General features: G+C 54.9%; 9 protein-coding genes across 9 annotated transcripts; 4 read left to right on the top strand and 5 right to left on the bottom strand.

Annotated features, from left to right (window-relative positions):
* Positions 1-1,180: 1,180 nt before the first annotated feature.
* On the bottom strand, positions 1,181-2,323 carry ColSpa_06664 (questin oxidase; the record flags this gene model as incomplete). The annotated part of the gene is made up of 1 exon (XM_049272876.1): positions 1,181-2,323. One exon carries the CDS (start codon positions 2,321-2,323, stop codon positions 1,181-1,183), a length of 1,143 nt encoding a protein of 380 aa, XP_049128833.1.
* Positions 2,324-5,659: 3,336 nt separating this feature from the next.
* ColSpa_06663 (adenosine deaminase 2) lies at positions 5,660-7,556 on the top strand (the record flags this gene model as incomplete). Its single annotated transcript, XM_049272875.1, has 3 exons — positions 5,660-6,836; positions 6,887-7,277; positions 7,331-7,556. 3 exons carry the CDS (start codon positions 5,660-5,662, stop codon positions 7,554-7,556), a joined length of 1,794 nt encoding a protein of 597 aa, XP_049128832.1.
* A 1,679-nt stretch (positions 7,557-9,235) lies between these two features.
* On the bottom strand, positions 9,236-9,517 carry ColSpa_06662 (lisH domain-containing protein; the record flags this gene model as incomplete). The annotated part of the gene is made up of 1 exon (XM_049272874.1): positions 9,236-9,517. One exon carries the CDS (start codon positions 9,515-9,517, stop codon positions 9,236-9,238), a length of 282 nt encoding a protein of 93 aa, XP_049128831.1.
* Positions 9,518-9,538: 21 nt separating this feature from the next.
* ColSpa_06661 (uncharacterized protein) lies at positions 9,539-10,572 on the bottom strand (the record flags this gene model as incomplete). The annotated part of the gene is made up of 2 exons (XM_049272873.1): positions 9,539-9,618; positions 9,957-10,572. The coding sequence occupies 2 exons, from the start codon at positions 10,570-10,572 to the stop codon at positions 9,539-9,541; spliced, it is 696 nt and encodes a 231-aa protein (XP_049128830.1).
* A 639-nt stretch (positions 10,573-11,211) lies between these two features.
* ColSpa_06660 (NIPA-like protein) lies at positions 11,212-12,856 on the top strand (the record flags this gene model as incomplete). Its single annotated transcript, XM_049272872.1, has 2 exons — positions 11,212-11,950; positions 12,000-12,856. 2 exons carry the CDS (start codon positions 11,212-11,214, stop codon positions 12,854-12,856), a joined length of 1,596 nt encoding a protein of 531 aa, XP_049128829.1.
* A 375-nt stretch (positions 12,857-13,231) lies between these two features.
* Positions 13,232-14,935, bottom strand: ColSpa_06659 (putative GTP-binding protein, mitochondrial; the record flags this gene model as incomplete). Its single annotated transcript, XM_049272871.1, has 3 exons — positions 13,232-14,302; positions 14,377-14,451; positions 14,516-14,935. 3 exons carry the CDS (start codon positions 14,933-14,935, stop codon positions 13,232-13,234), a joined length of 1,566 nt encoding a protein of 521 aa, XP_049128828.1.
* A 443-nt stretch (positions 14,936-15,378) lies between these two features.
* Positions 15,379-17,178, bottom strand: ColSpa_06658 (cytoplasmic 60S subunit biogenesis factor REI1; the record flags this gene model as incomplete). Its single annotated transcript, XM_049272870.1, has 2 exons — positions 15,379-16,915; positions 17,033-17,178. 2 exons carry the CDS (start codon positions 17,176-17,178, stop codon positions 15,379-15,381), a joined length of 1,683 nt encoding a protein of 560 aa, XP_049128827.1.
* Positions 17,179-18,865: 1,687 nt separating this feature from the next.
* ColSpa_06657 (uncharacterized protein) lies at positions 18,866-21,428 on the top strand (the record flags this gene model as incomplete). The annotated part of the gene is made up of 2 exons (XM_049272869.1): positions 18,866-19,086; positions 19,151-21,428. The coding sequence occupies 2 exons, from the start codon at positions 18,866-18,868 to the stop codon at positions 21,426-21,428; spliced, it is 2,499 nt and encodes an 832-aa protein (XP_049128826.1).
* Positions 21,429-21,518: 90 nt separating this feature from the next.
* ColSpa_06656 (ubiquitin-related modifier 1) lies at positions 21,519-22,907 on the top strand (the record flags this gene model as incomplete). Its single annotated transcript, XM_049272868.1, has 1 exon — positions 21,519-22,907. The coding sequence occupies one exon, from the start codon at positions 21,519-21,521 to the stop codon at positions 22,905-22,907; it is 1,389 nt and encodes a 462-aa protein (XP_049128825.1).
* Between the last annotated feature and the right edge of the window lie 2,758 nt (positions 22,908-25,665).

Raw genomic sequence — 25,665 nt, 5'->3', positions numbered from 1 at the left:
CGTCATGAACATTCAAGCTAGGCGAGACAGTGTAGACCCAACCTTAACATGCTGATGGCCACGAGCGGCCTCGAACCACCTTTCAAGATCAACTAGAGAATTGGACAAAAACCTGCGATGGTACTTTTTGTAGCAAGGCAGCAAGTCAAGGCGAAACACATTGCGGCCTTTCCAGCTCCCCGTCTATACGACGTCGACACCATCTCCAACCAATGCGATCTTAAACACCGTACGAAAAAATTGACGAAATTCCAAACAACTCATGACTGTCTCTATTGAGGTTGTCCTATTAGCTCCAAATTCTGCCTGGAATTGAAGTGGAAACAAACCTAGTCGACTCAACAACTCCATGGGGCAGTGGCTGTGCCTCGCCCGAGCCCCCTTTTGCAGACCCTCCCCAGATCAGGACCACTCTTTCTAGTAGAACTTACTTTAGCGGCCAACTAGTCATACTACCGGCGTTGGGACTTTTGTCAAATAGTGTAAGGGAACATCATGTCACGTTTGGGATCCAAAACCTCCGCTTCATCACGCGAACCCCATCGCCTGTCTGCCTCGCTCAAAGCCCTGATCGATTGAGATGCTCGAATCTGGAGCCTAGTCACAGAATTAATATCTTCTAGCTGTGATCGGCCCGACTATTGACTTCACATGTCGAGGCACTGCCGATTTGATGGGTGTGACCGGGAGTCTGGTCCATGAATTGGACTATATCGACGCCCAGAAACTTGGAACACGAGATGCCCCAGGCTCTCCCCGCGCCTCGTCCAACAAGTAGCATAGATCTTGTTTGGTACTTCTGAATAGGATGCACATGCACCATTGTCATTTTGTCGGGCTTCATCAGTTCCCGTGCCCCGTCGTCAGGGATAAAATGCCGTAGCCCCAGTTGCCAAGGGGCAGTGTCACTGGTTATACGATCACCGGCAGCATGAAGCTAGAGTTTGGTACATAGGGTCACCGCCACTTGGACGGCCTCATGTGGATTGTCGAAATAAGTCTATCTAGAAAGTGCATATGGTACCTCTGGGACGTACACCGTCGGCCTCATGCGGCTTGTGGGCTGCTCCTCCCGGGGGTATCGCGAGCAGGAGAAGGAATAAAGTAGAAAAAGAACCAATGTACAGAGGAACTATGTACAACCGAAAGGCGTTAACCCTCCATTACTCCCGTGGCAGACTTACTGCACGGTGAAGCCGGCGCTGACGGGGTACGTCGCGTACTCCCAAGACGCAGCCCGCTGAAGGAGCTGGTAATCGAAGCCGTCACCCCCTCCGCTCACGTAAAGGAACTTTGTGAATGTGGCCGAGGCGTGGTACCTGAAGGGAGTGGCAGCGGGGATGAAGACGACGTCGCCCTGGATCAGCGTCACGGTGTCGTATCCGTCGACAGCGATGTCCAACGCACCCTCCTCAAGCTGGAAAGCCAGGGGCTGGGACAGCTTCGCCTCGGTGGCCGTTTGGTTCGACACTAGGGGGCTCAGGGTGACAGTGCCCATGGTGAAGTTGCTTGCCGTCTGATTTCCCGTGGCCAAGGGGGCGATGAGGTGGTAGACACCCCCGTCGGTGTTGAGGTACTTTGGCCCGCGGTTCTTAGCGACGAAGTTGGGCGTAACGGCGTCGGGCGCGAGGGCGTTGGCGGCAGTGTGCCAAGTGTCATCGCCCCCGGCGCTGCCATTGACGAGGTCCCTACGGGGGGTGAAGTCGAGCTGCGCGTAGACATCGAACGCCTCCAGGGCAGAGATCAGCTCCGGATCGGAGCCGGACGACCCGTCGGCGGCGGCGGGGACGAACTCGGCGCCCGTCGACGAGTTGAACTCGGAGTTGGCGATGGCGATAAACAGCTCCTCGAAGCCTCCCGGAGAGATGACGCCCGTGAGCTGGGTGTCCGGGTCGGTGATCTGGAACGTGTGGACCGTGTTCTGGGGCACGGCGCCATAGTCGCCCGGGGTGAGTACACGGGCCTGCTCCTCGGTGTCGTTGGTCTTGGCCCAGAGCTGAATCTGGCCCTTTGTGCAATAGAAGTTCTCGTAGTGCGCCTTGTGGATGTGTGGAAGCACGCCGAGCTCGGACGAGTCCGGGGCGTTGGTCTGCATAAGGGTGAAGGCGCCGGCCGAAGAGTTGCCTGTGACGGAGAAGCGGTAAACCTGCTCGCCGACGGCGACGGCTCGACCGGAACCCTTGCGAAGGACATAGGGCTGCGGTGCATCCGGCGCTTGATCGAGGATGAGGGTCTTGCCGGTGGCGTTGACCTGCTTGAAGGAGTGGCCCTGGGGAGCGGCTGCCGCGAGCGGCAGGCCGGCCGCAAGAGTTGAGAATCTCATGGTGATTTGGTGGGATCGGATTTCGATTTGAACGGGAATCAACAAGAGGTTCAGCGGGAGACGCAGACAATGTAGGGAACCAAATCAAAACGTTAAGCACCTCAGGGGAGACACACAACTTATAGCAGTCACATCAGAGCACTTCATTCAGTGTTGCGGCCGGGCAATAAGATACTCGCTCGGTGTCCGAGCTGTTTGCCCCCTACCGGGCCCCATCGCGAGATTTTTACCCGGTGCAACCCTGATCGCAGGTATTGCTTGTTCTGAAAACATAGAAACGTGAAAGCGCCTTCTTCTTCGGTCCAGGTTGTCTCCATCACGACTCCGTCGGCCCGCTGTTCATCCCATGCAAAGAGCTGAGCAGCAAGGGTCACGGGTACCTTGCATGCGTGACGTGAACCAGGGCGAAGATGAGCCGGAGATAGCAAATGCGTAAGGAGCAAATAGAAGCAACGACAGGGAGCTCGAATGGAACCAAACACTATGACGGGGATGAGAGTGGGTTGGCGTACGTATGTATCTCGATGATTCTTAGTTGAAGTCCACTTGGGGATGGGTCCGTCAAGCAAGGTCGGCGTCCGTGAGGGCGGCATTCCCGAACTTCCTGGTCAACCGGCAGTAGTAAAGCGATGTTATCCACCTTGGTCTGCTTAACTCCACCCGGAAATTCCGGACTAGATCAGATAATGAATAGAGTCCGTACCGCAGCGTAGCAGACGACTTCTTGGGGACAATTTTCTCAAGATGACAATAACAAATTGATTTAGCCCGGCGTCCCACTGCGGACTTTCTTCGTAGCCAGAAGGTCTTTCAGTGTACGCACGAAAGCACCAGGAGGTTCTGGTGGTGGCCAAGCAAAGTGCCGATCAACAACCACACTCGTAGTCGATGACCTTTCCTATGCGGTTCTTTGTCTGTCGAGCTTCACCAGACAAACCCATTGCGAGGCGTGAACGGAAGATACAGCCTGGACTTTTTCCACAATGCTGCGGCACAGACTGCAACTTTGGGACGTCTATAGGCAAATATCGTGTTGATCGCAGCCGGTCATGCGGCAGGAAATTTCAAAAGCGCCCATCTCCACGAGGTTCTTTTGGTTATGCGCGAAGACCTACTCTCGTGTGCAAGCAATCTGCCTCTGTTCAGACCTTAGTCTAGTCGGGGTTTGGAGGCCGTTCTTGAGAGGGTGTTGCACCGCCCCCCATGGATTTGGACACTCGACATCCCTATTTGCCGCTGATCATGTTGTGAATGTCAGTTGGCCCAGACAGCTCATACATTTGGAACTCTATATCAGATTATCAGATGCTGATCTGAGCCACGTTGTGGCAGTTGATGTAAAGGATGAGGTGGTGCTGAGCCATTTCTGAAGCCAAATGCAGCTGCTTAGAAGATGGACTTGGTGACCAGATGACACACAATTCTCCACTTGCTCTAAGGTGAAATACGCGACGAAAGGAAGCGGCTGCGCCAGCCTCGAGTCCGTGATACTTGATCCATGTCGTCCGAAGCGGTCGAGAGCAGGCGCTTGTTGATTCACAAGCTACTTCCATGAGGCGGGTAAAGCAGGCGCTGTCAGGCCGCCAAAGATGGCCATGCTCCATACCTATGGGGTCAACAAACATCCACTCTTAGTCGACAAGAAAACGCCATACATACAGCCTTGCTGCCTTGGATTAGAGTTGAGCCGCTTAAAAGGGAAACAATCAGTTTCTACGTCCCAACAGGGGTCCCGCACTTGGGGAACATGCAGAAAAGTCCCGGTTCTCTGGAACGGCGGGAGGGGTTCGTGCACGGAAAAGAACCTTGTGTAGGGGCGTTTGCAGATTTTCAACGGTGTGGCTTTCGTAGAAAAGAACCCCTGGCAAGTTTGGTTGTTGAGCTGGTAAACTGGGTATTGTGTGGCTTTGAAACTTTGGAGTACCATGCCTTTCATGGATGAGAGTCAGTGGCGGCGGGTTTGACGATAGGTGAGAAAGAGTTTGGTGAAGCGCTGTCGGCACTGGCGGACAGCGTTTGCTGGCGGGGCTGGACAAAAGCAAGGAACCGAATGATTCATACGGCAAAGAGGGATCCATGTCGAGATGGATGAATTGCAACCGCCCGGACAATTATTCGTGAATGTAATAGTAGTTGAGCGCTTGTTGGTCCTGACAAGATAAGCCACGAGACATTGGGGAAGGGGTCGCGTGGGCAGGTCCCCAGGTGATTGTGGTGGACTGGGAATAGCCACATGGTGCTTCCCACTGTTGCACTCAAGTGCCGCAAAGAAAAGCAGATGACACTGGTGGAGCAGTGACGATTCCTTCATCGCGGTTCCTCAGTTGAGCCATGTGAAGTGAGGAACTGCGTTCCCCAGAACCAGAAGCACGGAAGCGCTGAGCAAGAGCAGAGGACGAGAAAGCCTGTGGTCTGCCCTGTGGGTCCTCTTATTGGCCCAGTCAGTAGGTACTGTCGACATGAAGGAACTGTGCATTGCTGTGGCTATGTATATGGTAAGCTAATCCCGATTAGGTGGAGGGGAAGCCAGGCAGCTCCTGCCTCCCCAACCCGCCCCATTTCGTGCTCATCTATCGAACCCAGCCCTGCTATTTGCTTCTAGACGCAGGCAGGAACCGAACCTAAACGCAGTTGTACCATCGTGTCCAAGCCGAGCTGCCCAGTCATTCTCCCCCCCCTCCCTCCCAAGGTGAGCGGTTGCATCTAACCACCCCGACCCTAAGGCTGGCTGCGCGATTGACTGGGGGGCCAAGCCAAAGCAAAAGGAGCTCGCCGGGCCTGAACCACGTTACCTACGTTGAGGCCTCGGGGCTTTGTTGTACCTGGAGTCACTCGTACCTCTCTCCACCTACTACTCTTCTAACAACGCATCTCACTATCCGGAGGGAGGGTTTTGAATTTTTTACATTTCTATGGACTACTATACCTAGTAGGAATCCCTTGCTCACTATGATAGAGCTTGTCATGGGCCTTGCGCATTCAAATAATTGATACTTCTCCCTGCGACCGCTCATTCATTCGCAATCCAAGCGATCAAGCTCATTCATTGCGACAAAGCGCCATTCACTGCGCCAGGCGCTGCTTTGGTACCTCCCTTCAAGACCGAGCACCCCAAAACTTCAGAATCCCACCGTGCTTTGTTCGGGTTCAATTTCCAATCTCATGGGGAGCTTGTGCTCGAACCTTGAAAAGGACGATGCACCTGGCGAAAAGGATGGTCAGGGAAGAAGGGACGACAACAATCTCACGCGACACTCCTCAAGAAGGCTACGGAAGCCTCATCACAGCCGCTCTGCTTCACCGTCAGCCGACATTCATCACCGCCACCAGGCCGACATGGAAATGGCTCAAGAAATGATTGATGCCCACGACAAAATCATTGACGGCACCGGCGACGGGCTGCTGCGCAACGGCCTCAAGCGCCACCGCCGGCAGGTTACCGTTCTCGACCAAGCCCGGACGAGGTCGGCCGCGGCCAAAAAGATCGAAGAACCTGATGAATACTTCCGCCAACGGATCGAGATAATGAACCGCGAAAAGACTCTGGCGTTTGACTTCCGTCTCACGGCGCTGGCCTCATCCAAAGAGACCAGAGCCAACGCCATCATTCAAATCGTCAAGGCTGAGGACCAGCGCTTGGTGTATGACGCGGCTGAGCCAAGGCAAGGGTGGGGTGGTCAGAACCACCCGCGCTTCCCTACAGACCACTTTCTATCAAACGTCGATCTCATCAACGAAACGAGGCTACTTGATATCGCGATAAAGATGCCCAAAGGGGCACATCTTCACATCCATTTCAATGCTTGTCTGCAGCCTCATGTGCTCCTGGGCATAGCCAAGAACATGGACCGCATGTTCATCACCAGCGATAAGCCCTTGCCTCCGAGTGATGACGGTAGGACAGACGAGGAGGCACGGAACGCTCTTCACGTCTGTGAGATTCAGTTTTCCATTTTGCCACCTGAAAAGGAGAACCCGGGCGACATTTTCTCGCCGGATTACGTGAAACGACAGACGATGAAATACTCCGAGTTCCTCAACGAATTCCCAAAGAAGCACAACATAGACCCAGAGAAGTGGCTCACAAATAAACTCGTCTTCCATGAGGACGAGGCCCATAACGTGCTCCAGACAGTCCAGGGCGCCTGGGAGAAGTTTAATGGCAAAACACGCATGATGAAGGGCCTTTTCAACTACGAAAGCGCCTACCGAAAGTACACTCAGGGGATTCTTGAGGATTTTGTCCGTGACAATATCCAGTACGCTGAGATCCGGCCAAATTTCATGGAGACGAATCAGCTCTGGACTGATGACGGTACACGACAAATCGATAACGTGGGCATTATGAACATAATCATTGAGGAGTTCGACCAGTTCCAACAAAGGACCAATAACTCGTTTGGCGGCTTGAAGGTCATTTACTGCACACCTCGGTCCTTCTCGAATGAGTCTGTAGCTTTCGCGCTCGACGAATGCTTTAGGTTTAAGAAGAAGTGGCCCAAGTGGATCGCTGGTAAGTATTAGGATCCAGGAACTGCATGAGACGTGTAACTAACGAGCCAGGGTTTGATCTGGTTGGCGAAGAGTCCAAGGGGCGACCTCTGCGGGACTTTATCCCCGAGTTCCTTGCATTCAGAAAAAAGTGCGACGAGTCTGGCGTCGACATTCCGTTCCTTTTCCACTGTGGCGAGACGACGCAGATCGGCAACGATACGGATGGTAACCTCGTGGATGCGCTTCTGCTCAACTCGAAACGCATCGGCCACGGCTTTGCGCTGGCTAGGCACCCGTACATCATGGAGCACATGAAGAAAAAGGGCATCTGCCTCGAAGTGTGCCCCATCTCCAACGAGGAACTCGGTCTTACGCCGAGAATAACCGGCCACGCCATGTACAACCTTCTCGCGAACAACGTACACTGCACTCTGAACTCCGATAACGGAACCATATTCAGGTAAGGTATATGGCCTGGGTTGCGGAGACAGGTTCGCTAACCAGAGACTGCAGATCAAGTCTTTCTCATGATTTCTATCAGGCAATGGTTGGCAAGACGGATATGACTTTGCACGGCTGGCGACAGCTTATTGAATGGAGCCTGGAACACTCTTGCATGTCCAAAGAGGAGTTGGCCATCGTGCGGACGGACTGGGAGAAGCGTTGGGAGAAATTTCTGGATTGGGTCATTGCCAGACATGGTAACATACAGGCGTTGGAGGACGAGTCTAAGACGTAGTAGAGATGATGAGGCGCCTGCCCTTTTAGATACCGCTTTCACACGACCTAGTTCGTGACAGATACCACGTTTTGGGGCGACAGAGGCACGAGGCATACGTTTATGGATTGATGATCAAAGTAAAAGAAGTTCGTTTCCCCTTTGCAATCAGAGAGAATCCACAAAATGATTTGACTTGGGGGGAATGGGTTGCCATTGGGCATTAAGGTGGTGCTGGCCGTTCATCCAGCAAATGACGAGGTATTCGCCGGACCAGGCGCTTTTCCATATATATCGCACGAGGCTACCGCTGACACCCTTGAGAGCTCTCGATAATGTGCAGACGGTTGAAAGAAAGGTACATTGGTAATGGGCCTATGTATCGGGGTACCTTGGCCAGGCTGTCTCAGGCCGTGAGGTCGTAGCCGGTTACCCGTGTTGTTCCATGTACTTACATCAATGAGACTCGTCAGTTCAAACAACCCCCGGAAGTACAAAGCACAGTGTATTGTCCCAGGGCTTCGCCACGTACGTGTTTGCAACCGACTGCCAATGCGAAACCAGTATGCCAGGCTCGTTGGATATACGGATCCGGGCCTGTGTCTTTCGTCCATTCCACGGCACGGTCCCTTGCCCATAGGTAGTGACCCCTAACCCATCCAACTTTAGGTTTTTTTAAGCTTAAGACCGCCGCGGTGGAGCACCCGCCCGCCCCGACCTGCCTACCTTAGGTACAGTACCACCTCACGACCGGGGGCGTGCCCTTTACCCGCCTGGGACCCCGAACCAGAACCCACCTTTTGCTGGTGCGCTGACCCTGACACTGACCTTCCCCCGTGAGAGCCTGGCCTCCCGCCTCTACGAGATTTCTCCATCTCGTTCTCCATTCCCGTCTCTTCTTACCGCGATCCCCACCCGTTCATCCTATTTCTCGCCCGCTCCTCGACTCCGTCCCACGAAACACACACACCAGACAACGAGACGAGGAACAGAACTTCGGAGCCCTGCGAGGACGTGGGACTCCCTCGGGTCGTAGAGCCGGGTCAGGCGTCGTGCTCTTACACTTCCAAAACTGGGAGTAGTGGAGGGCAATCACCTCATCAGGCTCTGGGCCCTTGCCGTTGCTACCCTCCTTGGGGCCTGTTACTGCGCCACAGCGTTCGTGTCACCGGTCCAGCCTGATATCCGATCTGAAGGGTGCGTCCGTCACCGGTCCGGCCAACGTGGTTCCTGTTGTGCATGGCCACAACTGCACGTGATGCCAATATACTCGAGAGTTGCCCCTTGGGCCGTTGGGGTCACATGCCAGGACCGCTGTTCAGAGTGAACAGGACTGCAGGACTGGGGAGCACTTCTCGATTCGACGTCACCAGAGGTAAGGCCACTGGCGACAACGTAATGATGCTGAGGGAAATGGGCTGAAAGTGGAAGATGTTCAACTTTTGGATTCTATGTACACAGTATCGCGTGCGAGCTAATACCGGTTCTAGTGATTATACCCTCTACCAAGCTCTTTCGTCTCTTCTTCTCCCTCCAAAAAAAAGTGCAATGCTCTGGGTAGAAAACAACGAAAATGCAGCAGTGAACCAAACCCCTCTGCTTCTCTTCACCGAACCTGAACGCAAAATGTCTCTTTTTAGGGATTCCAAACTCCAAGGTCAAAAAGCAAGACAAGTCAAGGTCTGAGCTAGTCGCAGGACCTAATACTCAAACTTGATGCCCTTCTTCTCCGAGATGTCGATCAGGCCGCCGCGGTAGCTGCCGCGCTTCTTCTTGTTCTTCTCCTTGGTGAAGGCCTTGCCCTTGGTGACAATGAGGTCCTCGTGTGCGCGCTGCGAGTAGTCGTTGGGGACGTACTCGTTGCTGGCGAACTTGGGGTCGACGTAGACCTCGTCAGGGATGCGAGAGAAGGGCTTGTTAGGCACCTTCTTCTCCTTGCCGTTGGCGCCCTTGCCGCCGCGGTTGTTGGGGCGGTTGAGCATGGGGTCGGGGGCAGAGGAGGGTCAGCAGCGGTAGAGGTTTCGGGCGAGGTCTTCTCGAGGGTCGCGGAAGAGTTGGAGGCCGAGTCGGCAGTCTTGGCGGCCTTCTTAGCAGACTTCTTGGCAGACTTCTTGGTGTCTTCGTCCGAGTCCGAGTCGGAAGAGGAATCGGAGGATGAGGAGTTAGAGTCGGATTCGGGAAGGGGCACCTTTGCGGCCTCGGAGCCGTCCGAGTCGGAATCGCTGTCGGAAGAGTCAGAGTCGGAGTCTGAGTCGGAGGAGTCAGAGTCGCTCTCGCTGCTGGAGCTGCTGTCGGAGCTGGAGTCTGAAGAGTCAGAAGAGTCGCTGCTGTCGTCCTTCTTGACCTTCTGCTTCTTGGCCTTGGGAGCCTCGTCTTCGGAGCTGGAGTCGTCCGAGCTGGAAGAGTCGCTGCTGCTGTCACTGCTGCTGCTGTCCGACTCAGGCGCCTTGCGCTTCAGAGCGTTCTTGGGCGCAGGCTTCTCGTCCTCGCTCTCGCTGTCGCTGCTTGAGTCAGAGTCCGAGTCAGAGCTGGAGCTGGAGCTGCTTGAGCTGTCGCTGTCGGCGGCGGCATCGGCCATGTCCACGTCCTCATCGTCGCTGCTGCTGTCGCTGTCACTCGAGGAGCTGTCGCTATCGCTGCTGGAGCTGTCGCTGCTCACAACCTTGACGTTCTTGACATCAACCCCGGCGGCAACGGGCTTGCCATCGACAGTAGTTTGCCAGCTCTGGAAGACGGTGACAAGGTCGGGACGGGTGGTCTGCTTCTTGGAGGGCTTCCAGCCGCTCTTGGCGCGCTGCTTCTGGAAGGCCTCGTGGGCGGAGGTGAACGAGTTCTCGGAGAGGAAGGAGTCGACGAGGTCCATCAATTGGTCAGGAGGAGCCTGCTGGGTAGGAGCGGCGACGGCCTTGGCCTTCTTCTCGGACTTCTCCTTCTTGACCATCTTGTCTTGTTGCGGTGTTGTGGTGGTAGGGGTGGTGTCGTTGGTCTTGGTGAAGTTGTTGGAGAATAGCCAGGACGGAGGTGCCGAAGCTGACATGTGTGTAGGGGCGAGAAGTGGGAAATGTTTCTGTCAATCGCAATGGCAAGAAGAGGAAGGAAGAGTGGGAAAAAGCCAGGCGCGTAGGAAAGTCCTCGGTGAGAATGGAGTCGTCTTCGGCCTTCACCTGGGAAAATTTCTGTGGGATCGCAGTGTCGGCCAGTCGGCGTCTCCAAAATTTTAGCGTCGTGATCCCTGCTCGCAACTTTTTTTCTCATTTCTTTTTTCCCTCGGATTCCTTTGCGAGTTGCTATCTTATCGGGAAGCGCCCCAGTAGACTGATATATGCATCTAAACCTTCTAGCGCAGCCCGTTGCTACGTCTTCCGCCTTAGCGCCGCCACCCACGCGACAGGGGTGGAAGCTCATTGCCCGATCAGCAGCTGCCGTTTGTTGACTTTCGCAAAGCTGGGCGCCTGGGCTGCGACAAGCCACCAAGCACCATCCTATTCCTGGGGGATCCGTTTCATAGTGCAGCACGGCGCAAATGATCATAGACGACTGAGAGAAAGCCTTTACTTACTCCAGTCCCATCGCCCATACGAGCCGACGACCTTTTCCCCGCCGCCCTCGTTCCCCAGTTCAGGATAGACGCCATTGTACACCCGCCGCTCCCGTTACATCGAACCACGAAATCACAATGAACGCTACCAAACGAAAGTTCAACACCCTTATCCAGGGTTTGGGCAGATCCTCCGCGTCGACAAAGTCCAACGACTCCTCCAGTCTGCCCGCTGAGTCTCCTCGTCCATCGACGACATCTCTTCAGCCCACCGACACGAACTCCTCGACTACGACCACAAACAATAAAACGAGCATGTCAATCGACGAGGACATATTGCTGAAGCGCCGGCGCTTGCAGGCACTGACGGAGAAGAATGCCGCTACAATGAAAAGTTCCCCTTCTATCCGTGCAACAGGACCGGGGACGACCATTACGAACGTTGTACTGAAGAAGTGGACGCCCAACTCGTCCAAAGTGACAGAGGTCAAGCTCGCACCGAAGTTCGCGCCGAGCGACCGGAGCGAGCTTTTGAAGAGGTTGGCTTCGTTTCAGGAGATCACTGACTGGACACCCAAGCCCGATGCGGTGAACGAGATTGAATGGGCCAAGAGAGGGTGGGTATGTCAGGGGAAGGATCGTGTACGGTGCACTCTGTGCAACAAGGAGCTTGTTGTGAAGCTGAACAAACGCGAGGTCGATGGCAAGGAGGTGCCGGTCCTCGTCGCGTCGGATGTTGGTAGGTTCATGACTGCCACTCCTAGTCGCTACTCAAAACTGATTGGTGAAGCAGAGGAAGCGTTAGTCGACAAGTACTCGGACCTGATTGTCACAGCACATCTGGAAGAGTGCTTGTGGAGGAAGCAGGGATGCGATGGTATGTCTTGTGAGATCTCCAGAATGAGGACTTGCACTAACTTACAAAGATTCACTACTTCGGCTGTCCCTCACCAATGCCAAAATTAGTATGGAGGCATTGCGGCAGCGGTACGATGAGCTGTGCGGGAGGAAGCCGTTCCTCCCCTATGAGTTCAACCTGAGGCTCCCCGAGGGTCTCAACATTGACAGCGTCCTTACCCAACTACCTGACGACTTCTTTACAAACCCGCCACCAGCCAAGGACTCCCCAGACCCGAAGCAACCCAACAGAGTCGCCTTGGCCTTGGCCTTGACGGGATGGCAAGGCCTCACAAACCCTCGCATTGGAGCGGTACCGAACTCTGCATCCTGTCACACTTGTTTGCGAAGGCTAGGACTGTGGATGTTCAAGAGCAAGGAGGTCAGCGCCGACGGCGAGATCCTTGTCCCCGCGCCAATGGATCACCTCGATCCCGTCAGAGAGCACCGCTTCTTCTGTCCGTGGAAGAACCCGATTACGCAACGCCTGGGTAGCGCCAAGCCCGGCTCCGAGTCGGACATGGCGGCGTGGAAGTGCCTGGTGCAGGTGCTCAAGAATGACGCTTACCTGCGCGGAGCACTTGATGATCGCCCGAAGAACAGGTGGCACAGCAGAGGCGCCTCGGTACCGTCGACGCCGGTACGCAGAGGTGTCGCGCCGCCCTTGACACCAGGCGGCTATGACTCGCCGAGTGCTGCAACAGAGCCGGGAGGTGACGAAGACGAGAAGTCTCGGGATGCAAAGGATAAGGAGCGCTGGGCGCGTCTGCGGAGGGTGAAGAGTCTCTTCGAATCCAAGAACGCGAAGAAGATCCGCCGGCAGCTGAGTAGACCGGGAACGGCGCAATCGGCAGTCTCGAAAGCCACAGCAGGGGATAAGGAGTAATTACGACTAACGGACCGCGTTGTATTATATTTCACACTCATTTGGCGATTGCACATTGGGAGGGACGGATGAAGGAGTTCTTGAGGGTTAACGTTATAGTCGGACGACGACTGCTCGCAATTTGTCTTTGCTAGAATACCCATATGATGGAACCTGTCCAAAGCGTAAATAGCCCTTGGAGTCAATAATTTTTCACCGAAGGCCTTCTACCCTCGCGCGCATGTTTGCATAACAGGGTCCTCCATTCATATCACCAAATGAACGGCCGTTCCTCTTGTTCAAGTATGCGCCATATAATGAGTTGCAATTTCTTCTAGAGGGTATCTCTCGTCTCGTTACCAGATCGAAACACTATCCTACACCGCCACCGCCGACTCACGAGCTCCAATCCCCAAACTTCTTCTCGAGCTCCTCAAACGAAACCACGTCGCCCGACCACGCCGCCGGATCGCTCTCCAAGGCCTTGCCCGGCTCCAACCTCTTCTCCTCCTCCGCCGTCCCGGTTCCCGTCTTTGGCGACGAGACCCTCGCTCGCTCGGGCGCGACAAACTCCCTGATCCCGGCCAGCTCCAGGACCCCCATCCTCACACCCGCCATGCCCGCCGCGCTCCCCGTCCCGTCGACCTTCCAGCTCTTGTCGCGCTCCATCCTCGCCGCGGTGATGTACACCTTCTTCACCCACCCGTCCCACCCTGTCCGCGCGAAGCACCGCTCCGCCTCGCGCAGCCTCTCGGCGATGCCGCCCTCCTCCCGGGCCCGGCGCAGCAGCGCCTTGTCCATCTTGGTGAAGACCAGCATCACGGGCCGCCCCGCGTCGGCGAGGAGCTTGACGATCTGCGCGTCCTTTTCCGACACCTTCTTCTCGGACGACAGGAGCAGGATGATGCCGCGGAGCATGGTGCGCTTGTTGATGTACTCGACAATCTCCTGGCCCCACTCCTCGTGCGAGGCGTAGCCGTAGCCGGGCGTGTCGACTAGCACGATGCCGTGCTCGGGCCGCTCCTCCTTGGTCGCGCCGCCGCCCTCCGCGGCGACGGGCTTGCGGAACGGGAGGCCGGTGAGGGGCCCCACGCCGTACGCGTTCATCGACACCGTCTTGCCGGCGCGGTCGCTGACCTTTGCGAGCGAGGCGGCGTTGGCGAGGGCGTTGATGAAGGACGACTTGCCGCAGTTGCTGGCGCCGACGACGCAGATCTCGGGCGTCGTCGTGTTGATCGGGTGGTGCTTGAGGCGGAAGGCCGAGTAGAGGAACGTCGCGGGCGGCGAGAGGAAGAACCTGGCGGCCTGGGCGTGCGGGAGGTCCCGGACGTGGGAGGCGACGATGGCGCCACCGTCGCCCTCGAGTTCGGGGAGCGGGGGCGGCGGGCTGGGCTTGGGGTCTGTCGATATGCCCTGGATCGCTGCTTTGATGGCGCTTGCGGAGGCGATGCCGGTGTTGCGGTTTCGCTGTGGCGATGCGGGTTTGGGGGTTTGGGGACGGCGACGGGCTGCTGGTGTTCTTTTGACCTCTTGGGAGGCACGTAGTAGAGGGACCTGGCCTCCCACACGTCCTTTGGTGTGTTGATCTTGTCCAGCTCCTCTTGCGACAGTTTCGGCTGATGGATAGTCAGTATAGGATTTCAAAGGAGCCGTTGTTTTAGGCTTGGAGTGGCAACTCACCATCAAGACAAAGCCGCCTCCCTTCCTCTTCGGAGCCTGGATCTTCGGCCTCAAGGGCCTGCTTCTGCGAGGCGGGTCCGTCCGCGATGGTGATGAGAACCTTCCATCTCGCCCACGGTCGTCTCGAGGAGCATCCCTATAATCCCTAGGATTGAATCGATCGGGTCTCCTGTAAGACGCGCCCATCCGCGATGACGACGAGATCCTCCCATCACGCCCGCTGTACTCGTCTCTAGGCTTAGGTTTTTCGAAGCCGGGCTCTTCGTGGCGGCTCGGATGTCTCCGCCCGTCATACCACCCGTCCGCGTCTGGTTGGGGTCGCGGGTTGTAAGTCCTAGTCGGGGTGGTGCTCAGCCATCGTTGCGTCGGAGGGCATTGCCTTTGGACAATAGCTCGACAACGGCACGCATTTTTGAGCATTTCGGGGGCCGATCAATGAGACCAGTAAACAATATTATGAAACAATAAAGTGCATTGCCACCAATGATGAGGCAAAAGTTGATGGAGAGCATGATGAAAAGAGATATGGATCATTTCAACTTGGTCCGAGTTTGCTGGAGAATATGTGCCTAGCCGGCTAATCTCTCCCGTTAAATGCATATCTACGCAAAACTCCATCGGCTCAAAGACATGATCACATTGCAAGAACGTACACTCGCTCATGTTGAAGACGAGACAGTTTCACAACGCTCGAAAGAGAAGAAGAAATATTGGCTTCAACAGCCTCTATTTTGTCTATCTTCCCTATGCATGGTTCATCAAAGCCTCATCATGCATACCAATTCCTCTCATGGTTCGATGTAATTCCGCAAAAAAGTAAAAGCCAACCCGTCCAACGCCCTCCGCATCCAGTGGCGAATTGATCAACCACCGGCCTGGTAGCGGTAGTAAAAGTTCTTCTGGTTGTTGAGTTTCACGCTGACTCCGTAGTCGTAACGCTTCTGGTGACGGGTGGCATTGCTGCGGCCTCTGACCTCCTCCTGTCTGACAGCACGCTTCTGCTTGTCAGTCGCACCAGCCATACCCGCAGCGTCTCTGCGAGTAACGGCACGCTGGTTGCGAGTCTTCCGGTCGCCGGTGGTGGCAACCTCTCTTCCATCCACATCCATCTCATCGCCAGAGCCTGCCTCGATAGCCAACCGCTCCTCACGCTCCTCGGCAGAGGGGTAGTTGTGCAAGTTCTGTCTGAAGTATCGATTGTGAGAGCGGTGGCCAACTGCCTTGCCAGACGGAAGGTGGAGCTCGTAGTCGTCGTAGAAGACGGCTCGAGTGTGCTTGTGGGCATGAGAGTGCCAGCCGTCTGCCTGGTGACGGGTGCGAGGGTCTTCACGAGCGTGGTGAGGGTGCTTGTCGAGGCGCTCATACTGCTCATAACGGCCATCCGCAGTGAAGGCCGTCAACTCATCCGAGTCGAGAGAAGAAGCCGAACTGTCCGTCTCCCAACCGTCCTCTGCGCCATCAACCTCCTCGCCGTCTTCACCAACCAGCTTGGTTGGGCGCTTCAGACCCAGCTTGGCTCCGCCATTCTGCTCAGCCTCCTCTTCCTCGTCCGACTCCTCGCCATCGGAGTAAGTGCTGCGGAAATCGTAGAAGTCACCAATGTCCAGCTGGACCTCCTCGGTGTCGTAAGGGATCTTGCAGTGACCCTTGTCGCGCATGTGGGTCTGCACGGCGAAGGCCGTCTTCTTGGTCTTGAAGCAGTACAGGCACTGGTGGCCCTCGTGAACGCGTTCTTGCAGGTGCTGCAGCAGACCCTCGAGGTCGACAAGGTACTGCTTCTCAGGAATGAACATGTCGTGGAATCGCTCCATGTGGTTGGCGTTGAGGGGGACAGTGGGCGACTCGTAGTTGCAGAAAAGGCAGGACTTTGTGCTCCATGCGATCTCCGGCTTGGACGGGACGGGAGTGGTAGAGTCGGAGTCGCGGTTGATGGAGGCATCATCACCAGCACGCTGGCCCTGAGCAGACAAGTGGGGGTTCGAGGGGCGCTTGACGGGCGAGGGACGATCGTCGTGGGACTCGTGAATGTTGGCCTTCTTGAGACCCTCGACGACCTGGGTGAACTCCTCCTCGGCCTCGGAATCCAACTCGTTCTCCTTGTCGACAGCGATGGGCTCGCCGAGAGAGAAGGTAGAGCTCATGACAGAGCTGGCATCGTCGGCGACGCCACCCTTGCGTCTAGCAATGGCGGCGACACGGACCTTATGCTTCTGGCTCGTAAGATGGTTCTGGTACGCATTCTCGCTCGAGTAGGACTTTTGGCAAGCATCGCAGCTGCGCTCAAACAAGGCCTTCTCTGCCTCGGCCGTCTGGACGGCGCGGGCCTGGAGAACCTTCTCGTTGAAGACCTCAGAAGCGATGGGAGGAAGCGAGGCGACTCTGCGCTTGAGGTTGTATCGGCTGGGAAGATGATGTCAGTTGGTCTGAGCGGAACAGCGCGGAAACACGATGGGGAAAATCGGGGACAAAAACATCGACAACAGGTGTTGAAGAGGAGAAAAATCAGGGAACACATACTGCCAGTCGCTCTTCATGTGGCCTCTCTGCAGATCGATGTTTCGGTACGCAACAGAGCAGGTGTTGCAGGTGTAGGGGTGGGAAGCCGCGGTTGCCCCTCCATTGGCGGGAACGGCACCGAGTGCAGCAACATCGACGCTCGCCATGGTGAATGTCGTGTGCGAAAGGCGTGGTCTGCTTTTTGTGTTTGTTCTGGTGTTTGCTCGCCTATGTGAAGGATCCTTTGGAGTAGGGAGTCAAGTTGCGCGCAAACGTGAATTTGGCGGGTGCGCGATAGAAAAGGAAGAAGGGAGGCAAAAGATGAGCGTCCCGGCGGTGCAGGTGCGTCAAAGTCAGGCGGATGGAGGGGAAAATGATTTTAAAAGGGAATGGGAAAATTCGCAAGGGCTTTAGTGGGTTAGGCGGGGGTTTGGAGGGACGTGATAGGCACGTCACTTGCAGTGTAGAGCCCTTGGGTTGGGCCTGTCCTGAGCCTGTCGTGAAAAGTTGTGCCACTGACAGGCTTGAGCCTTTAGCGTGTTCCTGGCAGTTGCTGCCCTGCTAAGTGGGGGCAGGGCCTTCTTCCCGAAGCACCGGACCTGCGAAGAATGGGCGATCCTTTTTTTATTGTATCGGGGATGGGGGGGTTCTGCCTCCTTCTTTCTGGGTTGGTCCGGCTGACATATCAAGAAATGAGATGAGTACCTAGGAAGATGAGGAGGAGGCAAATCATGGTCGTGTGCCTGCCACCGTTTGGAGATAAGGTGCCGTACCTTATCCAGCAAAGTCTAACTTGTTCTGTGTGGTTTTGGAGGCGCAGGCGCTTGGTCTTTGCGCATCAACATGCAGGTCTTGCTTTGGGCATGTCTCGATGAATAATACAGTACAGACAGACGGTCGACACAACACTGGGACCTTGTCTGACGCAGGTGGCCAAGAGTGGTCTTTGACTAATTTTCCCACGGCACATGTCAAGATTGGCTCATACTTACCATCTGGTTGTTTGGGTTTTTTGTAACAAGGTAACAGCTTGGCCGGCGAGTGGTTGACGCTGAAACTATATCGAGGAACCCCTCCGAACGGCAAAAATCATCAAGGGACTGCATGATGACTGATTGCCAGATCAGGATGGATAGAGAGGAGGGGGGGTTGCGGAGGGCGGGCAGTGGCGGCAGTTGGGTCGAAAAAGGTCGGAGGCAAATACCGCCGACCACGCCGGGCCTGGGCTGGCTGGCTGGCGCCTGGACGTTGGTCCCGTCCTCGATCGAAGGCGGCAATGATGCGGCTGATGTCAGAAACCATGGTCCCTGGTTCGTCCTTTTTGGCCCTAACGCCGCTCTGACTGAAGTCGGGGTGGAATTCGCATGCTAAATTCGGACCCTCTGCGGAATGTTCCATGTCCTGATTGCCTGCTCCCGTCTTTCCGGATCCACTCTTCTAGAAAGACCCCAGGAACCGTGCCCCGTCGAGTCCTAACCGCACGGTGTCATCGCCGAGCCTCGTGGCGTGGCCATACGGTGCCCAGTTGCTCCCCCAGCGCAGACGACACTACTGCGTACGCAGCCCGTAATCCACCCGCTTTCCCTGCCTACCCACCCGTCATCGACCCAAGGTTGCTCATTCATCGTCAACGTTTCTCTGCTTGCCCCAGCTGTCGCTTGGTGGTTGTAATATCTTTTGTACCACTACACCTTACCGACGACAACAGTGGCCCCTGCGCTTCAGCTTCTCCTGATTCCTTCGGTTTCCTGCCCTCCTCGCTAACCGCTCCCTGCCGCATCTGCTCCTCTCCATCGCCAAGAGCTATCCAACTTGAGCATCAGATACCCCCAGAGCGCCTACGACCCGAATGACATGACTCGAGATATCCGCCGCCCTGAAAAGGGACCTCAGCCCGAGACCAGCCTCGATGCTGATCTCCTGGCTGCGCTCTGGGAAGACGCCCCGTTTGCGCGCCTGCCTCCCGATGCGCCGCCCGAGCTGAAGGACATGGTCCAGACCATCGAGAACCCGAAGCGCGTCTACGCCATCCACCGAGCCAGTCGCCGTCACAACTTTCAAATCCTCGTCGAGATGTGCGTCCCCATACACCTTGGGACCTTGATTCAGTGTCATCGGAGCTAACATGCCTCGACTCAGATACATCCTCCAGCTGCGATACGGATGCGACTCCAAGTCGTGTACGACCGCGACCTGTTTCTCCTGTCGCAAGCGCCTCGCCGGCAAGGCCCCAGTACGGAGATACAACACCACCAGTGCAAGGACCTTGGCTGTCTACCTGGCTAGCCAAGACAACCCGGAGACCGGGCTCTGTCCCTACCTCAAGCCCCCGAAAGAGACTCCGGCCGCGCTGAACTCGCTCATATTCTCGCCGAACCCCGCCGCTCCGGCCTTTAGCGACCCATTCTCGAAGCGTTCCGCTGCACCGAAGGATCCAAGGCGGCGGAAATCAGGCACGGCTAGCAGATTAAATGGCGAAGACGGTGGTTCTCAAAAGGCCATATCCGATGCTGAGGAAACGGCACGTCGACCAGCCTCTCCCTCCAAGGAGCGATCGCATTTCGATTCGACAACGGGCGCCGCCAAAGCCGCTTTTAAAGTCGCTGAAAGGCCCATCAGCAAGGACTATCGCTCGTTCGCCGCCAACGTCTTCGGGACTGTCGCCTTCAAGATGCTGGAATGGCTAACTCCAGCTGGCCTGGATGCCATGTCTGAGAAGGTTGCGGCTCTAGAGGCCGATGCGACGCAAAGCCCCCCGAGGGAGGAAACCCAAAGATCACAAAAGCCGTCAGGCCAGTCAACACCCATGCAATCAATACCCCCCGTCATATATGCCGACAAAACCTCGAGCGAAGTACCCCAGCCGATGACGGACCATGGGCCGGACGCTGTTCTGGACCAGGCTTCCCAAAAGCTGCATGGTTCAAGTTCGACGATGCCTAACTCAAGGCCAAGCAAGCCTAAGAGGAGCTCAAGCGCTAGAGTGAGGGCCAACTCGAAGCCGACAAGGAAGCTCTCCATCGAGCCATACCCAACCTCATCATTGCCCGAGGATGTGACATCAGGGTTGGCTTCTCCCAGAACGTCCCACGAAAAGCCGCAGAGGCCATCCAAAACACCACACGTTAACCCTTACGCCATCCCTGAAATACCATCGACACCCTCTTTTTTTGACAATGTGCCGCCGCAAAATCACTCGGTGACGATTGTTCAGGAGCCAGAGTCACCACCAAAGACGAGTCTTCGCAACGTTAGACCGCCAGCAGAGATTCCTAGCTCACAAGAAGGGGTATCAGGAACTCGGTTTGCACAAGCGGATCATCCAATCAGCGACACGAAGCAGAAGGAGCAAAGCGAGGAGCCGGTCGACGTTTCAATTGCCGATAACATGCTTCCGCAATCATTGACACACCTCAACGTCGAAGTCGTTGATCTTGTATGTGACATACTACAAGATGACGGCACCTCAGAATCCCATCTCCTTGACCCCCCCAAAATTACCAGCACGTACTCCGGACTCAAGGACCGGGCTCCCAAGATGCAGAGGAAACACAGCCCTAGAAGCACCTACCCTAAGCGGCTCCGAAGACAATGGAAGCTGTTTATCGAGCAAAGCCTGTTCAACATTTTAAGCGACCCCGCCACTCTGGTCTCATCCTTCGTCAAGGATGATGAACTGCTTGATTCTCACACAATCTGGTACTGTATGCTGAGGCTTACACGAGTGGCGCCCAGTCTGGTGTTTCACAGCTTGTGGATGGCTGCTGGTAGTCTTTTTGGCGCACCCAAGTCACTCCAGTCGTTGCGCTCCCCTACCACCAAAGTCTTCCGCCGGACTGACCGGTCTCTCGCCGGTCTTGAGGCCGGCCACTTGCTATCAATATGTCTTCACGCATTGGTAGCGGCGGCACCGTTGATAACAGACTCTAGAATACTGTTCGATATGTCACGCATCCGCTCAAATGGTCTCACTCTGGCGGGTAGCGGTGCTCTGGCGCGGCAACCGGCTTGGTTGTGCCTTCTTTATGATGACGCATTCTCGAACGATATGGCACTCAGGCTAGCGAGGCGCCTATTTGCTGCCATTTCTGCGCGGAAGTGTTTTGCGGACATGGCCGCGCAAGACGATGGTGCCGAGAATGGTGACGAAGAGTTGGATGCCCTTCGACCTCTCCTTTCTCAGCTAGACTTGCTCAACTCGTACTCGTCTTCCAACCCCGAGCTGGGACAGCTTGAAAGGGCTGGTCATGAATCAAGGGTCTCAACTCTACTTTTAGACTGGGCCAAGACAGTCATGCTTCAGGAGTGGGACGGACAGCCTGAAATCTCATGCGATGGCTCCTTCGGCGGAGCTCTGTCATTGATTGCTGCAATGTGCAAGTGTATAAATCTTTATCTCTTGGGCCATTCTAACTAATATGCTACAGACGAGAAACGGCAGGACCTGCTTCTGGGAGACGTCCAATTCCGCGTGGACTATTTCGCAGAGAGGCTAGACTCGATCAACATGCCTGTCGCCTGGCTTAGCCACATGTCATCTAAGCAGAAGAAGCATCTGCTCGACTTCCCCTTCATCTTTGACCCATCTACACTAGTTTCTTATTTCCGATCTATCAACTTTTCGAAGATGAGCCGAAGCTACGAGGAATCCAGCTCGCTCCAAACACGGATGAAGGCGATTGTTGCCCCCGGAGGCCTCATCACCAATCCCCATCACAAGCTTGTTTTGCAGGATCTTTTGAAAACGGCGTCTTCCAAGTATCTGATTCTCGAGATCAGCCGTAAAAATGTCGTAAGGGACGCCTTCGATCAGCTTTGGCAGCGGGAGGACCGGGAACTACACCGACCATTGAAAATCCACCTTGGTGAAGATGCCGGAGAAGAAGGTTTCGATTCGGGCGGAGTCCAACAGGAATTTTTCCGACTTGCCGTCGCTGAGTGTCTCAACCCAGACTATGGCGCTTTTACGGTGGATGACCGAACTCGTATGGCTTGGTTCGTTCCTGGATCCGTCGTGCCAGCATGGAAGTTCGAGATCCTTGGTCTTCTGGTGTCGCTGGCCGTCTACAACGGCCTAACGTTGCCCATCACTTTCCCGAAGGCACTCTACCGCAAACTCCTGGGTGAGCCTGTAGACGAGTTGCATCACATCGCCGACGGGTGGCCAGACCTCGCTATGGGCCTGACGACGCTTCTCGAGTGGGACGAGAGGCAGGGATTGGTGGAAGACGTTTTTGCACGCACATACGAGTTTTCGATTTCGATGTTTGGCCAGCCGGTTTCTCGTGAAATGAACGACCAGGCTCGCAGCTGGCCACAATTCGAACCCGCGGCAGGCAAGTCACTAGTAGACGAGAATCCCGAGGACGCTCCGCTCGTAACCAACGAGAACAGGAACGCGTATGTGAGTGATTACATCAAGTACCTCACAGACGTTTCCGTTCGCCCACAGTACGAGGCGTTCAAGCGCGGTTTCCGGGCTTGCCTGCACCCCAAGGCACTTCAACTTTTGACGCCTCCACTTCTCCAATCGCTCGTTGAGGGTGTGCAGGAGATCGACATATCTGAGCTTCGAAGATACACGAGATACGTCGGCTGGGACGCCAGTCACCGCGGTGTCCGCGACTTCTGGTCGATAGTCAAGCGCTACGACGAAAAAATGAAGAGACGCCTCTTGGAGTTCGTGACGGCCTCGGACCGTGTGCCCGTGGGAGGCATGAAGAACCTGCAGTTCGTCGTACAGAGAAATGGCGAAGAGGAAGGCGAGGGTGGGCATCTGCCCACTGCATACACATGTTACGGCACGCTTCTGCTGCCGGAGTACAAAGACAAGGACGTCCTGAGAGAGAGGCTTGCTATGGCATTGGAAAATGCGCAGGGCTTTGGGTTTGCTTGAGCGAAACTAGGCGAAGAGTTGTATGTTAGAATAATAAAAAACCTTATGGGCGGGAGGGGATTCTCGTCGGTCTTGAAATCCTTGGGGCGCCTTGCTTGCATTGAATAGAGAGGAAAGGTTCCTAACTGTCTATCGTAATTGACATTGTTCCAAGCAGCTGAGGCTCTTCATCATGATTGGGCACGTCCGGCCTGGCCCTACGCTACCATGTATGAGCATTCGCATCAAACCCTGTCATCGGTGTCTATGTTTCTTTTCGTTCACCTATCTGTCTAAGCGCCCCGTTACGGCTCTTCTCCTTTTCAAGTTGGGGGCCCTCTCAGGAATTCCTGACGAACTCAGATACGCCGCCACGAATTCTGCCTTGCCGGCGTTCGCCCAATGACTGGCCGTGGAGCATTCAGCGAGCACAGCATGTGCAACAAGAGCTGCGCCATGCTCACGCATCGGTCGCTGAACCAATGGGCACCGCAGCTGCCAGACTCACCCATTGGGCACATCGAAGGCCTCCGCAGTGGCTTAGTTTGTACACGTGGTGAAGAGGCATCGGCCAGCCTGATCTGGTTTCACCATCTTTTCTCTCCTTTTTCCTGATATTCCTCTGTTATCTATGAACATGACGAACATCGTCAATCTCCCTGCTCTGGATTATTGGGTTTCATGAAATATCTCTACATTACCTTTGTTGAACACACCATCAACCCGAGTATCTCGCCCTCGTCCCCATCGCAACTGCACAATGTTCAACTGGCACGAGTCGACTTGTCGAAACCCTGATGTCGTCTTTCTTCATGACCTCAACATCCCGTACTGCCAATCGTGCGGGGAGACCGCTTCGGTGGACGAAGGTGCAAATGCGAAACTGGATGGGTCGTTGTCCAAGCCACCATCACAGGCAAAATTCGAACTATGCTGGCCGTCTTCGCTGCCATTCGTGGAGGACAACAATGCTACTCATATCGATGGCAAGAGTGAGTTGCCTATGGGAGAACTCAGTTCTTCCACACACACTGCCAATCAATACCAATCACTCTCATCCAATTCTGCTCCGACAAACTCTGGTAATTGTGCAGAGGTCACCACGGCGTCTTTATACAAGCCTCTTGTCGCACGAAAGATCCGAATACTTCGATTGCTTCCTGGAGCGTACGGCGAGCCCATCAGGGGTGAGCTGCTGACCAGGGACTTGGCAACCAAGCCAGAGTATGAGGCCTTGTCGTACACCTGGGCTGACCAGTCGGGTGATACATCAAGGTCTCAACTGATCTTCTTGGGGAAGCGTTGGGACATTTTGAACATCACTGTCAATTGTTCCAATGCCCTTCGTCGCCTTCGGTCACCTAGATGGACTAGGGACATATGGGTCGACGCTATCTGCATTGATCAAAACAACACGCACGAGAGGTCACACCAAGTCGGAATAATGCAGTATATATATGCAACTGCAACTAGGACCCTTGTGTATTTGGGCGAGGATCCTAAAGATCCTAATCCATTACCACTAACTCCTTGGAAATACGAGAACAACGGAAATACACTACAGCCTCGAACAGACGTCAGCAATCAGTCTTACTTCTCTAGGATATGGGTTATCCAAGAAGTTGCAACAGCCCACGAAAAGCACATCCTATTCGGGTCAAGAGGAATCAAATGGCAAGACTACTTCATTCAGAGAGTTCGTAGCGTGGATAAAAAAGTCGACAATAGCCTGCCTAACAGTGATTGGGAATATGCTCACAATACCAAGAGGCTACATCAGTTGTATCCCTGGTTATGCCAGGTCAACATACGACAACACAGAGACCTAGATGAGCTTATTCAACTTCTGTATGCAACAACTCAGTCTGAGGCATCAGATCCCCGGGATAAGATTTTTGCCCTCCTGGGCCTTTTCACCGACGCTCAAACTTTAGGTCTGGTTGCAGACTACTCCCTAAGCCGGGAGCAAGTATTCAGCGGTGTAACAGCGTTTCTTCTTCACCGACATCACCCAGAAAGATGGCGAGTTCTGGCGACGAGACGACCGAGGGCATTGTCAAACCTGCCTTCCTGGGCAATTGACTGGTCAGAGCACACTGACTGGCCGAAGGCATCAACCCCTCCGGAAACCACTTGGTACGACCTAAGACCTAGGGAATCCAGCACTTTCCGGTTCAATAAGGGCGGGGAGCTATTGTTGCTAGTCGTCTCACTCTGGGATCTCAAAGACTGCTTTTTAAGCACTTCTGCCACTCCCTTCGAACCGCCCGGTGTAATAAGGGGCATAGCTTACTTTAACAATCCACCTCCTAAGCCGAAAGAGCTAAATCTTACACGCATGACTTGGGCTCGAGATGGAGATAAGATTGTTGCTGTAGCAGGGCTTCCGTATCACCTGATGATTCTCCGACCAACAGCAGAAGCGACAAACAAATACAACTTCGTCGCCATCTGTGAACAGCCCAAGTGTCGCTTTATCTCTGGAATGAACTTCACTCTCAATAGACAACAACTTCTCCTGATCTCGGCTTGGAACTATATTTTGAATGGCGACTCTTTGTATTCTCGACTGACGTGGGTGAGAGTCGAAAATATCTGTGACAGCATAATGGAATTCTGGAGGCTGGAGTGCGGTATCCGAATTTTTATGAGCGACTTGATGCAATTTCGGAAGAAATTTGGCTATTCTCGAAATATTTGGCCAAAATTTCTGAAATCAAAAAGACATATGACGATTATATCGCCCGAGTTGGAACAGATTCTAAGTCACGCGTCAGTG

Source organism: Colletotrichum spaethianum (assembly GCF_022836535.1).
Source record: "Colletotrichum spaethianum MAFF 239500 DNA, contig16, whole genome shotgun sequence".
In the NCBI taxonomy this organism is placed as follows: domain Eukaryota; kingdom Fungi; phylum Ascomycota; class Sordariomycetes; order Glomerellales; family Glomerellaceae; genus Colletotrichum; species Colletotrichum spaethianum.
This window is presented reverse-complemented; position numbering and strand designations above follow the sequence as displayed.